The sequence below is a fragment of the Hesperophylax consimilis genome, chromosome 9, assembly GCF_061612785.1.
Source record: "Hesperophylax consimilis isolate HC1 chromosome 9, BYU_Hcon_1.0, whole genome shotgun sequence".
NCBI lineage: Eukaryota > Metazoa > Arthropoda > Insecta > Trichoptera > Limnephilidae > Hesperophylax > Hesperophylax consimilis.
This window is the reverse complement of record NC_142844.1, coordinates 39698600-39715313: the sequence shown is the minus strand read 5'-3', so window position 1 is coordinate 39715313 and position 16714 is coordinate 39698600. Positions and strand designations below refer to the sequence as shown.

General features: G+C 32.0%; 1 protein-coding gene across 1 annotated transcript; it reads right to left on the bottom strand.

Annotated features, from left to right (window-relative positions):
* Positions 1-3209: 3209 nt before the first annotated feature.
* Positions 3210-8930, bottom strand: LOC149421342 (esterase FE4-like). The gene is made up of 4 exons (XM_089635960.1): positions 8806-8930; positions 7256-7390; positions 5406-6694; positions 3210-4360 (listed from the first exon to the last, which is right to left on the bottom strand). Exons 2-4 carry the CDS (start codon positions 7382-7384, stop codon positions 4159-4161), a joined length of 1620 nt encoding a protein of 539 aa, XP_089492086.1. The 5' UTR covers positions 7385-7390; positions 8806-8930; the 3' UTR covers positions 3210-4158.
* Positions 8931-16714: the final 7784 nt, after the last annotated feature.

Genomic DNA, 16714 nt, shown 5'->3' with positions numbered 1-16714 from the left:
GTTATATCCAAAGTAAATCGCTTATGGCGCTAAATCCACATTCCACCAAATAAGTTGAGGGAAAGGGTAATAATAATTTTCTGGCATGCAAAGTAATATTAGGATATTTTGTGTAAGTTTCTTCGCAAATCCTTAGTGTAAATTTATTTTTTACACACTAAGCAAAGCTACATTGTATTGTGCTACATCCTGCACAGTTTCTGTGTTTTTAGATAATTATTGAAATTGTAACGGGTTTCATTCTATTTTAAGTATAATTTGGCGTTTATTTCAATTTTGTACATCTCAGGCATTTGTTTGTATGACCGATGAGTATTCCCCTTTATATGTGGAATGCCTACCTGTCTCATCTCTGAAGTGTGGTGCCCCACCTCTGAGGTGTTATGCCCCACCGGAAACATTGGCCTACGGGAAACACTGGCCTAGAGTAAATAACAAAAATCAACATTAAAAGAAAGCGTAAGATGTATGCTATATATTTACATAAAAAGAAACTTACATACCTACTTATAATAAATGTTAACGAAACAAATGTTAGAAATTTCTGATTTAAATTTAAGTATGGAATAAATAAAAATATAAAGGGAACTGAATTTATTTCCAAGCCTGTGAAGCCTTTGGACAGGGAAATGAATAAAATAGTTTAGATGAATAAACAAAGAACAACTCAGGAAGTCTCGTGTTACAATTTGGTACTCGGGACATTACTTAGTTAAGTCAGATGCATCCAAAGCCGTTAACTAATTTGTATAAAAGTACCAAATCGCTCTTGGTTCTTCTGCAAGATTAGTCCGTTTAATCCATTAAATTAACATCATTATTTTGGGCATAGATTGTTTTAAATTGACGAACCTTGAGAAATTGTGTTGAACTCTCTCAATTGTAATTTGGTGTGCTTTATAGTAGGTATGAGGACCAAATAGTGGAATTGTATTCCTCTTACGAAGGCATTGAAGATAATCTCAACAGAATAGAGTGACAAAAAAAAATTGCACTTGAAAATAATCCCAAATATTTCGTAGCCTTATTTGTTACTTCATTGATGTGTGGGAATGAACTATATTGTGAAGCCGCGTAGCTTTTATAGAAGAAAAACACTTTGGTCAGAAGGCACTTAGATGAAGAAATAAAAATAAAATATCACACTAAAAATAATATTTTTTAAAAAACAGTCATAAATAAAACGAAATTAAGACTTACCTCAGGTCCTGAATAATAATTATTATGCTGTAATAAATATATTCTAATGTTTTTTGCGGTCATGTGAAAACGTTGCTGCGTAAAAATGTTTTTTTCTAAATATTATTATACTTATAGTAAAATAAGGTTGTTAAATGTCATGTAGGTAATTATAAAGGTCATAAAAAATAGTTTGTGGTCAAATATTATGTTAATTTTACTTTTAATAATGTTATTGTGAATACTTCCAGTTTGGTGTTATGGGAACCTACGTAAGTGGTTTATTGCCTATTACAAAACTACTAACAGCTTGTAATGAAAATTGTTTGAATAAAATGTGGAAACTCACAATATTAAAAGTATTTCTTAAAATGGGATACCGAAGAACTTCTCTTTAAAAATCAACTCAACATATTACATATAAAGATAGAAATTGTTAGAAAATAAAATCAACCTAATATATTAAACAGTTTTTTTTTAGAAAATTTGTTTAGACATTTCCGTTTTTTTTTTCAATTTAAATATTATTGTTTGTTAATTTTATTTTAGCCATTTGTTCTTTTAAAGTTTGCAAATTTCCGATTTATTATTACTTGCATACATACATACAAGTTTTTACTATACCAATTATATTTTCTATTGATTAATATGGCTCTTACAAAATTATGTGTGTACATATTATTAATTAAGTCGACATTGTTATTATTATTACTGAAGGGATAAGGTTTTACCGGTTATAGGTAAAATGCTCGTAAATAAAATGTAAGGATACAAAATGATCGTAATCAATTGTCTTAACTCTCTAATGATCGTAAGCAAAATGATCACTAGCAAACAATAGGCAAATAATTCGATCAAATGGTAATTTAGGGTCAAATGTGTTAAAATGTGTGTTCAAATGATAACTGTGATCTTTTACATATGATTTTTTTTTTAATTTTTTTTTATTTGTGTATTACAGACTTGTGTCCATTTACAATACACATGTAACATTAACTACACAATGTAAAGAATAATAAGTAAATGATACGAAACAATAAAAGAAAAAGAATAGAAATAACAAGTTATAAATAGTGATTTTTTACATTCATATGCCTCTTGAATTCTTCAAGGCTACTATTAAAAATATCGATAGTCTTGGAGGCGTTGTTTAACAGCGCCATTCCTCGTGTCATGCTATGCCGAGCCAGTACGTCCGTTCTGCCACGTGGGATACATAGCAGATCATGGTGCCGTCCCTGGCTGTAGTATGATGTGTTTGCTTACGATCTTTTTAGTTACGATCATTTGATTACGATCAAAACATCAGTTACCGGTTTTACAGGGGGTTATGGTGAGAAAGTTAGTAATAAATAATTTTTGTTTAATGTATTTTTCCGATTTAAAAAAAATTTGTTCATCAACATTCTAATTTTCATAAAACCTAAAGAGGGTCTCTTTAAGACCCATTTTCACTCCTTCCTCTCTCAAAAAGACCTTTCCCACAGCTTCCCCGAAGATAATATAGGCTCTGAGGGAAATTATTTACTTTAGGGCCTCCTGTATGGGGTTTTATGAAAAATTAGAATGTTTTAAAAAATATATCAAACTTTTTTTTAATCGGAAAAATACGTTAAACAAAAATTATTTATTCTCAACTTTCTCACCATAAAACCCCCTGTAAAACCGGTAACCGATGTTTTGATCGTAATCAAATGATCGATTGTAGGAGGGAGGAAATACAGACAAATAAAAACAAATGGTTCCTCCGCCAAACTGTTGAACTTAAAAACGAATCGTAGAAGCAACCCGTTCTCATGTGAAAAATGTAAATATCTATAGTGTATATCGAGAATACTGTAGCTTCTACGCCCTAGGCATATAATTTTTTGTACTTTCTATGCACTAGGCATATAATTGTTTGTACTTTCTATGCACTAGGCACATATTTTTTGTACTTTCTACGCACTACGCATATAATTTGATCGGCTTAAATAGTAAGGATACAGAAAAACAAAAAAATATATCACATAATTATGTTTATTTCATACAAATTGAATTAAAAACACTCAACATGCATATAAAATTGGTACCTAATCACAAAACAAACCCACGTATAAAAAAATAAATAAAAAAATAATCGGTGCCACAATGCTCTCATAAAACAAACCAACAAACGAAGTAAATTCACTTTTTAAGATGTCTTCTTTAAAAACTAGTATTTACCTTATTGTTTGTGTTATTTTAAAACTTTTACATATTTCATGATTTATTTTCTTGTATTGCATCTCTACAGTAACTCTTTTAAAATAACTTAAATTTATATTTGATATTGTATCTCCACACCATGAAAATAAGATAAAAAATACTTATAATACCCACACTCAGGCTTCGCCTTCGTGGGATTTTTTTTTTAATTATGTTCATTTATATAAATTTTTTTTTTAATTTTTCAATATTTTATGTAACTATATCCATGTATGTATAAAAAAAACAATAATAAATAAAAAAATAATAACGGCTTGTCTCAAAAATAAAAGCAAATAAGAGGTTTTATTTTGGAATGTTTATGGCTCTCATACATATTACAATGTACTTAAACATATTATATCATTGATGTAGATTAGTCTATGCATTATATAGAACATCTATTAGTCGATTTTAAAAGTGATTTGAATTCTTTTGTATATTATTCATTTCAGTTCTCTGTAAAAAAACACACAACACTAATCACGTCAACAAATGTTTCGAAACCCTATGATTCTTGTAGATGAATAGGAAACATAAGAATTATTTTTTTATAACTGCGTTTTTGAAAAAAGATTATATATATATATATACCAAAGCGGAATGGCTAACATTTAAATTCTTTCCCCGATCTAAATATACCAGTTAGAAAATATTGTGCAAATTTCACGACGCCAGACTCAGGCTTGTGCGATGTTCTAATTAACAGGTATTTGGTTGCCATCACATTTCTACACAGTAGTGTCAATAGTTCTACAAGTTACTTTTTGCTTTTTCATTATTATTAATATTATACACTGAATCTACAATGCTCATCCACAATTCAAATCTCTCTCTGTCAGGATCTTGTCCGGGGGTTAATTTGTCTATACAAATATCCAGGAAATTAATCCTCGTCTTCGTAACTGGTTCCCAGGTGATTTGTATCAATTCGTCTGTTTTCGGAGTTGGATTGCTGAAAAAAACATGTATTTGCGTAAGATTTCTCATAAACATTAAAATATACTAGCAAACATATAAAAAATAAAAATGAAGCTCTCAGAGAAACCGGGCTATTTTTACTTTAATTGAAACAACCATTACAGCTCGGCTTCACTGATACTTAAGTATCATTACAACCCGGTTGCACCGAGATTTAAAAACTATCATTACAACCCGGCTTCACTGAGATTTAAAGACTATCATTACAACCCGGCTTTACTGAGATTTAAAGACTATCATTACAAATTACAACCCGGCTTCACTGAGATTTAAAGACTATCATTACAACCCGGCTTTACTGAGATTTAAAGACTATCATTACAAATTACAACCCGGCTTCACTGAGATTTAAAGACTATCATTACAACCCGGCTTCACTGAGATTTAAAGACTATCATTACAACCCGGCTTCACTGAGATTTAAAGACTATCATTACAACCCGGCTTCACTGAGATTTAAAGACTATCATTACAACCCGGCTTCACTGAGATTTAAAGACTATCATTACAACCCGGCTTCACTGAGATTTAAAGACTATCATTACAACCCGGCTTCACTGAGATTTAAAGACTATCATTACAACCCGGCTTCACTGAGATTTAAAGACTATCATTACAACCCGGCTTCACTGAGATTTAAAGACTATCATTACAACCCGGCTTCACTGAGATTTAAAGACTATCATTACAACCCGGCTTCACTGAGATTTAAAGACTATCATTACAACCCGGCTTCACTGAGATTTAAAAGCTATCATTGCAACTTACAACCAGTCTTCTCTGAAAGTAACAAAATGGAAACACGCAAACTGGCATATTGTCTTTAGTTTGAGTAGTTGTAAAGCTATTTAAAATCTTTATAGTTCGTTATGGAAAAGACGTAGCAAGCTAACAATAGCTGCGTTGATCTATAAATTATAAACAGAAAAGGCTATGAAAATTTCGTATAACCCGAGTTTGTTCAAGAGATACAAGTTATTTTTATTAAATATTGATAAATAATGTTAATTACGCCTTACCTATATTTCGCAAAGTTAGTCCACATTCTGACCATTTTTTTGACGGTTTTCCACTCCTTGGAACCTTCTTCAATATCTACAAATGTTTTGAAGAGATAAAATAAGTCGTCAGCGTGACAGGCCCCCTCGTACTCAGTCAGGCCCATATTATGCTTGAAAACATTTAATTCGCTAACAGCCGAAAATCTGTACAAATAAACTGGATTTGTGGAACGAAGACTCAACTTTTGAGCAAACTCCATAATTCCAACCAAAAAATTGTAATCTGTTTCCAATTCAACAATCTCTGGAATCGTCTCAGCACTCATTTCCCTATCTCCAAAATAAAATTTCTTTACTCTAGATGTTATTTCTTTTAGTTGGTCTTCTGTCACTCGTTCAACGATGTGGTTATGAACTTTTCTATGAAAATTTGCATTTATTCCTTTGGCTTTTTTTAAAGTATCTTTAATGTTAACTAAGCCCTCTTTACTTGTGTAGCCAACCAGTGTTGGAATATTGACGCAATGTCCTTCTTCCAGTAATTGATTTCCTAGCTTAGGAAGAAAGCACTCCTGCCCTTTGAAAATCTTTTCAAGAGTCGGACCAAAATGCATTGGATAACCTCGATCTTTTTCTTCTTGCGTCATGGTGATTCGAGTTACTTTGGTCAGTCTTTGGGCAGGCACGCTTTGCAAGAACTCGATCAATTCGTTTTCATCTTGAGTTTCTTTGCCTAATACTTTTGCAAGGGTGAAAGCGCGCTGCCTCGATTTGCCACAAATAGCCCATTCGTTTAAAAAGCAACCACTTTGAGCAATAACTTTATGAAAAAGTCCTTTGCTCATTGGTGAGATCATATGATAAGTAGCTGAAGCAGCTCCAGCGCTTTCACCAAATAATGTTATGTTGTTAGGATCCCCTCCAAACTGAGCGATGTTTTGTTTAACCCATTTGAGGGCGGCCACTTGATCCTTCATACCGGCGTTACCCGGGAAATCCGGAGTATCCAAACAAAGGAACCCTAGAGCCTCTAATCTGTAGTTGACCGTGACTACGATAACATTTTCTTCCATGAAATGATCCGGACCGTACAATTCAGAGTCTCCGGAGCCAGAATAGAAACCTCCTCCATGGAGCCAGACCATAACAGGAAGTGAGCCTTTTAGATTGGGTGTGTAAACGTTCAGAAAGAGACAGTCTTCGTCACCGTCTATCATAACTCCAGAAGCCATTTCCACTTGGGGGCAGATTCCTCCGTGTTCGGTTGAATCTCGGATGCCTGACCAATTTGCTGGTGGAATGGGAGCCTAAAAACATGATAATTATTTAGATCAGTTATTACCAAAGTGGGTTACCCCTTTCTAGAGAGGCATTGGAGAAGTCCAGGTGGCGGCGGTTGCCATTATTTGGCTCAAAGACGCCGTAAAAATTCAAGTATTGAATATTGAATATGCATATGATTATTGTTATATTTGAATATATGATGGTACCTATAGTTATTGGTCATGCACTGTCTTGTCACATTCGCATATTATTTACATATTATTATCTTTTTCACGGAATGCTTTGTTTTCAAAGGAATCATCCAAAATGATACATGCCTATAGTAATGCAAATTGAGGGAATGGGAATAAGAAATAGTTACAAGAGAGTGAGAAATTTTTTTAGTTTATTAAGGTTTAATTAATCATTTTATTGCTTGTGTAGTGGTGTATTAATTAGATGGATCAAATACTTGACTTTTGACACCTGTTCGATTTCGTCAAAACATACTTAGAAAAACGTAGGCATATTATTTTATACGCTTCCACTTTAACCAAACAAGAATCTCGCGATAGTAAAATATGTAAAATATGATAAGGTCTAACCTTAAACCGCAGTTTTCCAACGGGTGGCGCCGCGTAAGGAATTCCTTTGAAACTTGCGAAAGTATGTCCGGAAGTCAACTTTTCCACTTTTCCTCGCAGCTCCCCCTGTCTCACTACAACGCGAGCCATCGTACTCTGGAATCACAAAACACGGGCTTATTCATCATATTTCTTTAAATACCACCTAGCCCTTAGTTATATGTAAATTGTACCAGAAAAATCTCTAAAAAACATTCAATGAAACGAATTAGTCACACTTCACAAAAATGAACACAACATCTTGTATGAAAAATGTATTAAAATCACAATGGCTATATAAAGATTAAAAAGATAATTAAATAATATATTACAATCTAAGTAGTCGGTTACCAATTATTATAATGCGAGCAATCATTACAATCAGATTAGAGCGATTCTTGAGCATATTTTGAGTAAGAGTGTGGATATTATTTTGCTGACTGACGATATACATATTTATTTTTTTGTATTTGAAAAAAGAGTCCCAACTGCTTCCAACTGTCTGGTTCCAATGACACTATGGCCAATTGAGGTAATTGGGGTAATTAAAAAAATATTCATTATATGCAAGCCACCACTCATCACACTAGTACGCGAAAACAAAATAACGTCTTTATTTTTATTTCAAATATGCTCAGAAATCGCGGGTTAAAATCCTTCTGATATGTGCTGTTACACCTGTATACAGGTTTGACTGTCGTAAAACATCTTTTCAAACCGGTACGTATATTAGCAATATTTATAGCACTTTATTTTTAGAGAACCTGAGTCTTTTTGAGTTTTTCTCTGTATGATGTAAATTTACCGGTTTCCCGCTTGTATAATATAGTTTCTGGATACCATGTACATACATAAAATAAATATAATGTTATCGTCATTGTCGGGATTCTTACATTTTTAAAATTCTTGGTAAATAAATATTTGTTAAATAATTTATGAAAATTTATTTATGACTGTTATAAAAAGTTATTACAAAGGTAAAGTTTAATTGAAAAAAGTGTTTAATTAAAGGCAATTTAAAGAATTATCATCAATCATTAAACTGTGTAGTGATTTTGGTTTTATTTGCTGTGCGTTAGTTAATCCTCTGTGAAATCTGGTTTAATATACTCAAAATGGCTTTGAATTTATTTTTCATTTTCATGATTGGATTGTGTGAAGTTTTGATTGTTTATTCGAACTGATTAGTGAAGAATTCAGACTATCCCGTCATTTTTCACGGGTCTGCGCCGGTATTTACTAGATTGATTAAAAAAAATGTTATCTCTACCAGAAATTATTTATTATTATTATGATTTAAAAAACGTTTAAAAATAACTACTACACTGACGTCCCTACTAGCGGTAGGAGTAGTGCTGTACGAAACGAATAGCGCTCTCTAGCGACCGCGTCATAAAACTATCGGCGCTGACTTGTTTATTTGCTCAAGGTTTGTTTTAACTTATTCATTATGAACTATTTAATCGTCAAACTATGTTATTTATTAAGTTACGCAATTAAATAAGTTATGCACATAACTTATGATAGCTCACCTGCGGTCGAAGTTTTCTCTACGGTCAAAACAACGTGCACATTCCGAGGCAGACTTTAGGAGTTTGGCGTTTGGCAGATAAACCAAAGTTTCTAACCTAAATTCGACGTTCACACTGACAGTAGGTACTGGCCGATACCCGATACGAATGTTGAGTCGGTACAAAGTCCAATGTTTTAGAAAAGCACGCGAGACATCGTGCCGTCCTTGTTTTTTTCCGTCTCTTTCGCTCGAGATATTTTAGTGCGGCTGAAAAATAATGCGATTTTTAAAATACATATGCATTTTAAAAATCGCAGGCGCATTTTAGTGAACATATTACGAATTTGCGTACAAATGATGTTTCTAAAAGAGGTGATAATATTATAATAAAGTGCTTTGTACACATGTTAATATTATTATTATTTGTACATGGTATTTGGAAACTGATGGTTGGTAAGAAAACTAAAAATTATCTTTACCTACCTAATAAAATTATATTTTATTTATTTATTAAAAAAACAGTTTTGAATATTAAAAACACACTCTGCACATCTTACTAGGGCATTCCTGTATCAAGATGTGCAGCTTTACAATTACATCATTAAAAAAATACATATATGTAAACTTAAAACAATAATAACATTAAATGTAAACCCAAAAAAGAAAAGTTAATGACACGCTTGTTTCGAGAACGGTAGACAAAAGACATTTGTTACAAAAATAAACCAAATTTTAGTAACAAATGAACGAAAAATAAAACAAAAATGTCAACAAAAGAAGCATTGGTAAGTAAGTTGGCAACAATAATATTCTTCTGTTAACTAAAGTAGGTACAAGGTACCTGTGCTGGCTTATCAGACACAAGCATAGGGTAACCATACTAACAATTACAACATGGATAGTATGAATAATAAATTATAAGAAAAAATAAAATAAGTAAATAAAAGTAGGTAAATAATTACCGATAGGTAAGTAAATAATAATAATAAAGAGAAAGTAAGTAAATAAATTATAATAATTGAAATAAATGTTTAAAAATTGCGTACATATACGTTCAACCCGATACAATAATTATATAATTTTCAAATACATGTATTTGAATTTCTTTTCTCTTTTGTTTAGTTTGTTTTCCGGGAACTAATAAATGAAAGCAAATCTTGAAAGCTGAAACTAACGCACTTCCCGACAACCGATCCCGTTTTCGATGACAATTCATCCTTTCATTTTCTTTTGGAACATTACAATTACAGCATTAAACATGCGAAATAAATATCGTTCCTACCCGATCGGCATTTAGCAAGATTGGTAGAGTTTTCGACTCCAGTTCCATAGGAAAGTTCAATATAATTTTTAAAAAAATTCTTTTTTAAAGTTTAAAAAGATTACCAAGGCAAATGCAGGTGCACGAACACGTGTTCTGAATTATTTATAATTTACTAAAAGTTTATTACTAAACGGCCTACAATCCTGTCTTCAACCGGATTTCCAATAATCTGAAGAGATTCTTAATAACTCATTTTATATTTATATGTATATGTGTTACTTAATTAAATAACCATCACGCCGTTCTCCACAAGAGTAGGCAGAGAAGCTGAAGCGGCAAACGGCACTCGGTCTTTACATCTCTTTGTTTCGTTCACATTCATACATCGTCTCATACAAACCCTTCTGTTATTCTGACATAAGTTCACTCGACCCATGTATTCGGTACACTGGTAGTATCATGTATTCCTCTGGCATCCTCGACTATTTCTAACATTTACATTCGCGTCATGTATATTCTCCTTCCACTTATTTAAATACAGATAACAAATCCGGACTATCATTGAAAGACAATTCAATCAATTATTTCTAAATAATAATAATCCAACTGTGTAATTAATCACACTCTTAACAGTAAAAAAAATCCAACTAAATCAGCTTTGACGGCATACAGAAATTTAATTAATTCTCTCATAAAACGATGTTGCTAGTTCACTGTATAGATAATACACACTAGAAATGCCTTCTATGTAGATTAGAAATGAATTCGATGTCGCCACATCTTACACTTGCCTGAAATCGTATATCGCCATTACAGTACAATGCAGAATATCAGTATGACGTTGAAAGGCAGTTCTGTATTTAAAATTTAAGTCCGATTGGTCAGACTTTTAGCTCATGAAACACGACCCTATCGAATCTTTTAGGTTTTTCTTTATTCTGTGTAATCATTGAAAAAGATAATATTAACAGATAAATCTCTATGAATTATTATGAAACAGAAAAGATACACAAAATAAAAATAAAAATATGTAACGGTACAACTTGGAATCCAACCCAAAAAATCTCTCTTACCGGGACAACACTTTAATAATTGAGGTCTGCATTTTTTAGTATTGATTAGTAAAGATTCATAAAATAATAATACATAGGTTCACAATTCTCCCCGCGGACTGTAAGGTTGTTGTGTTGGTATCAATTCACATTTTTTTAATGATTTTCTCAGTGTATTTGCAGACCTCATCTTAATGTTTGCTGATTTTCTCGTCTTCGTGTTTGTAGACCTCCTCTTAATGTTTGTTGATTTCCTCATATTCGTGCTTGTGTTGACGAAGTTTGTTGATTTTGACATGTTCATGTTTAGTGACTGACTTTATTGATTTCCTCATTTTCATGTTTGTAGACATAATCTCAATGTTTTTTGATTTTCTGATCCTCATGTTTGTTGACTGTGGGTATGGGCTATTGTGATGATGTTAAATCATATATTTTATGATTTCCTCGTTTTTCGTGTTTGCAGACCTCATCTTAATGTTTGTTGATTTCCTCATATTCATGTTTGTTGATTTCATCGTCTACGGTTCCACGATAACTCCTCAAAATGACAATTCAACACACCTATAAAAAGTGCTATAAAGTTATGAAAAGTGATGAAACAAAAACTAGGTTGAATAGTTAAATATGTAACCTTTTTAACTTAGTTTTTATTTTATCACTTTTCATAACTTTATAGCACTTTTTATAGGTGTGTTGAATTGTCATTTTGATGGGTTATCCGGCCACCCAAGCCACTGTATTATGCAACTGCTTATCAATAAGAGTTATAGATACTGTCTGTTTCATCTTTGTAGAAGACCTTGAAATGGTTTTTTGCCATGTTTGGTGTTCATGTCTGAAAAATTGGATCAATACTACTTGATTAGTTTCATCTTTTTGTTTCACGTCTTGCAACACTCAGTAATTAATGATGCTATGTATAAAACGAGAATATTTATTTAGGTAGGAATAGTGTTTTGTGCATTTTTAAATTAATAAAAAGTAGGGAAGAGATGGTGAAAGCATTTTTAGTGCTCACAATAAATCAAGTAAAACATATCGTTTCAGGAAGTTCCGTTCCTTTTTTATGTGACAAAGCAATAATTAAGTATTGATTTTACATAAGGAGGAAAATGCTGTGTCATTTGATACAACTCTTATAAATATTTTGATCTATAACTACGCCTATTTAGAAGGTTTAGTAAATACGGAGGAATACGATAAGAGATTCCAAAGACAGGTGTAATCTTAGATCTTGTGATATCAAATGTCTTCGTTAGTAGAACAAAATATCGACGAAGGGGGTGTCGGAAACATAAAGATTGAGAAAAGTTTGATGTTTGCTTTCGGTTAAATGTACCTACCTCTTTAGCAAACATTAAAAACCATCCGAAAACTTATGATTACTTATGGCAATAGTGCTCCACAAAGCCCTTGAAGTTGTATTTTATATAAAAATCATTAAAACAAATGTTTTTACAAAAATTATTATTAAAAATAATACCAATGTCTTAACCAACACGTACCAAGCCTACAATATGTTTAACATTATTATAGAACCTACCGTATTTGGTGACGAAGTGATATCCAAACCGCCTTTAAAAATATGCTTACTCCGCACATAAATATTTTAAAGCTAAATTTACATTTATTATCAATGTGACCAATGTGACCATTCTGCTAAAAAAAAAGAAAATTCTTTGTGTGTCAATTCACGAAATAGGATTTTTTTGTAAATTTCTAACCGATCCTAATTTCATAAATGTATTTCAGATGGGAAACAATTATATATCATGCTGTGAAAATAACATCAAGGGGTAAAAATACGCCTTTTTACTGGCAATACAAGTAATTGCTTTATTTAAGTTCCTACCACATAATCTAATAATGTCGTGACTAGACGGTACATAGTAGGTTAAAGTGGGTAAAATTTTGTCGGCCAAAGTGGGCAGTGCGGAGGTAAATGTGTCCACCTATTTCCTGCCGTTATTCCTTGAAATATGTAGATACAATACTTTCCAATAAATCTTTTGTCGAATGACAAATGTTTTGTTCAAGATTACCAATGGACAGCAATCTTGCTATATATTATATGATCCTAAATGCGAACGAACCCGGTAGAAGTTGTGGGTATATTCTTGTGCTCAAAGTTATTTATCTTATTTCTGGGAAAGTTGATCACACATGTTCAAACATCGAAATTATTTCTCGAGTAGATAAGCAGTGCACACAACGGAGTAAAGATACGCTCAGTATCGCTCTGGTGTAATTCCACAATTCAGAATTGAACGTTGCTTGAAATGGCTTTAGCCGTGTTTAGTGACCAAATTTTGAAAAGCCAGGTACTCCCTCATCTTCCATTTACCCTTCTCAATTCCTTCTTCTCCCTGCCCTACTACTTTAAGCCTCACAACATACCCCGATTGGGGATACCATAGTCTCATTGGCTTCAGACAGTTGGGAGCAGCTGGGACATATAAGAAAATGGTTATTTTCCGTAACAATGGGTTTTCAAAAAGAATTTTCTTCAAGAATATAAATCAAGAAACATAAATCTTATGAATCATGCAGATATAAAATAAATAAACATGCATAACGCATCGTAATACCTTTATAATTTTGATTATGTGATTTATAATCGCATCTTGTCCAATATATTAAGAAATTCATTGAATAAATTCATGTGAAAAAATTATAAGCCCTTTAAAGTTGGTATTAATACTAATTATAAGTCATACCGAAAATAATTCAATCTACTCGTAAATCTTCCCCACCTTCCTCTTTCCCTTCCCCACTTACCTTCAGCCTCACAACATCCCCCAATTGGGGATGCCATAGTCTCACTGGCTCCAGACGGGAGCAGTTGGGACTCTTGTGAGGTATTCACTATAAAAAATAAAAAAAATCAGGAACATTGTTCAAAGTAAAAAAGTTGAGGAAAATTCATAATTTTGGCATAAATGTAACATCTGATCTTTTTTATTTTTTAGACTGCAGATGCACAATAATTATATATATACAAAGATCTTCCCAATTAAATTATAGTGAAATAATAACAGGAATGTTATTATTAAAAACAAAATTTAATCCATCAGCATCATCAACAAAAAGCAGTAACTTCAAAACATATTTATATTTTGTAATATAAACTCCATACTCTAGAGCTAGTTATACAATTAAATACTTAAATATATAACATAATACTTTTTATGCCATTAAAGGTTTACTATTAGGTATGATGATATTACAACTGAAATATTAAAAAATATATATTTTATATCGCCTTTTACAATTTGTTCAAATTAAAACCTTAATTTCACGTGCATATAGAAATACACGCTCCGTTCGGTGAACTGAAATAACACACATTTTATCAATGTAATCAGTACTAACCAGATTTTGAATATATTCTAATCGGTGGCCATACCAATATAATGTGATGTGCGGGTTTATCAACAAGTGGCTCGTATCGGACAGATAATTTGTCGATGTTTGCCATTGAAATTGATAGCTCGCATTATTCTATCATTAGCATAAAAAAATCAATGACATTGGAGAGTGTGCCAATACATGAGGTATTCATGTTTCTGTAAATATTTTGCATTTTGTTTAATATGTTCTTAATGTAATAACGTGGAATACATCCACTCTAAAGTAGAACATATGGCTTAAGATGAAAAAAATAATAATTTGGAATAACTTTTCTTTTTAATAACTTTTGAAGGTTATATACATCAATGTTATATCTTTCACTATCTAGGTTACAACACATTCTTTAAACCTTTGTAATCATTCAAAAAGATAGTGGCCAAAAATATGGGGAAAATTAGTTGAAAGTTAATATTTAGGTCCTAATGGCCGAGTGGTTAGAGGCGTGTTCCTGGTGAAACAGAGATCCTGCGAAAACTGAGTATTACTAATGTGTATAAAGAATATCTTAAAAATAATCTGGTTAAAAACGGGATTGCAGGCCGTTTTTAAATTGGTAATCATATCGGAATACGTGTGCACGCACCTGCGTTTGTCTTGATAATATATAATGACAAAATGCCAAAATTTTAGGATTTTCATGAACACGTGTTCCGACATCGTGATAATTCATTGGTATTTTACTAAAAGTTTATCAGGAAACCAATCAATCCATTTGTTAAGGGCCTGCAATCCTGTTTTAAAAAGAAAAAATATAATAACCAATAATTGTTGATGGAGATACTAGAACATATTGGCGGGTTGGAAATAAGCCGACATAGTTCAGTGGCTCAGAGCACCGGACATCAGAAGGTAAGGGTACCTTATTCTTCAGCCAACATTTCGGACATCATTACTTTACATTACATCCATCATCAGTGCATCCATATATATATATATATATATATATATATAATTTTAAAAAAAAATTGGCAGTAAACAGGAATGTATATTGGATCCAAATGTGTAAAACATCTGAATAACTATTAATAATGTCGTATTTCAGACTAAAGACTTTTAATCTCTTTAAAGTAATTGAATAAAAAAATCTCCAGTTCTTAAATTTAATACTAGGAAATATTTTTTAAATGCACATAAACTCTTCTTTTCCCACTAATATTCTAATAAATGAATGTAATACAAAAGAATGATAAAGAGCAATATCGTATCTTTTCCAAGCTTTTCTAATGCAACTGTGTTTATATGTAGTGACCAGCGAAATAATTACGTTTACTGTATCTGTAGATAAAACTTAGGAAGTCATATTTGTACAAAACACTAGAGGTGGTTTGTACAGAGCTCTTTAAAGAAAACTTTTTACAAACTTGACAGATCGCAACAGTGGCAACGCTCATGCGCTATCGAACACGGCTACCATCTTCTCGGATTAATCGGACGGAATGTAAAGTGGCCGAGTCAAAACAGGTCTTCGCTCCGCTCAGTCCATTATCCAACCAATAATAATATATTACTATTTAAATGATTTTTTTTTACAGTCATCAAAAATTGAATGAATCAAATATTTGAGTCGGGTCATGTCCAGAGTCAGAATAGAGTTGTGTGACGGTCTATCTTATATGCCTGGGAAAATGGCGTGATGGGTATTAATTGATCTAAAATTAAATAAATATTTTTTTTAAAACAATTTAACATAATTATTAAAAAAATATTATTGGAATTCCCAGAGAAATTTTTTTTTTTTTGACGTTTTGGATTCATTCTTTGCGCCGTATGAACGTTTATTTCTAAGATTTATATTTACCCACACACGCATAATACGTGTTATAAAATCATCACTTTCATAGCATTTCTTATTAAATTCAAGCTGTAAAAGTCAGTTAAAACTTAATATGTCCGAAATAATCTTACTTTATCACGACGGAATTGCATATGTTATTCTGCCGAAAGACGATGTTGCCAGCTCTTTCGGAGCACAGTTAAAGACATTTTTTATTAATACCAAATCATATCTGAGCTTATGTCGTCGTTATTGAATTTGTAACTTAAACACCCTTTAACTTTTGGGAAGTTTTTTTATTTTATTAGTAAGGCTGCGTTTTTTTAATGAAAAATAGTTGTCACACATTAGGAACATTTAAGCTGACCTACATTTGGACTTTTTTGTAGTATTAAATTACAGCTGAACATTTTATTTGCAAATT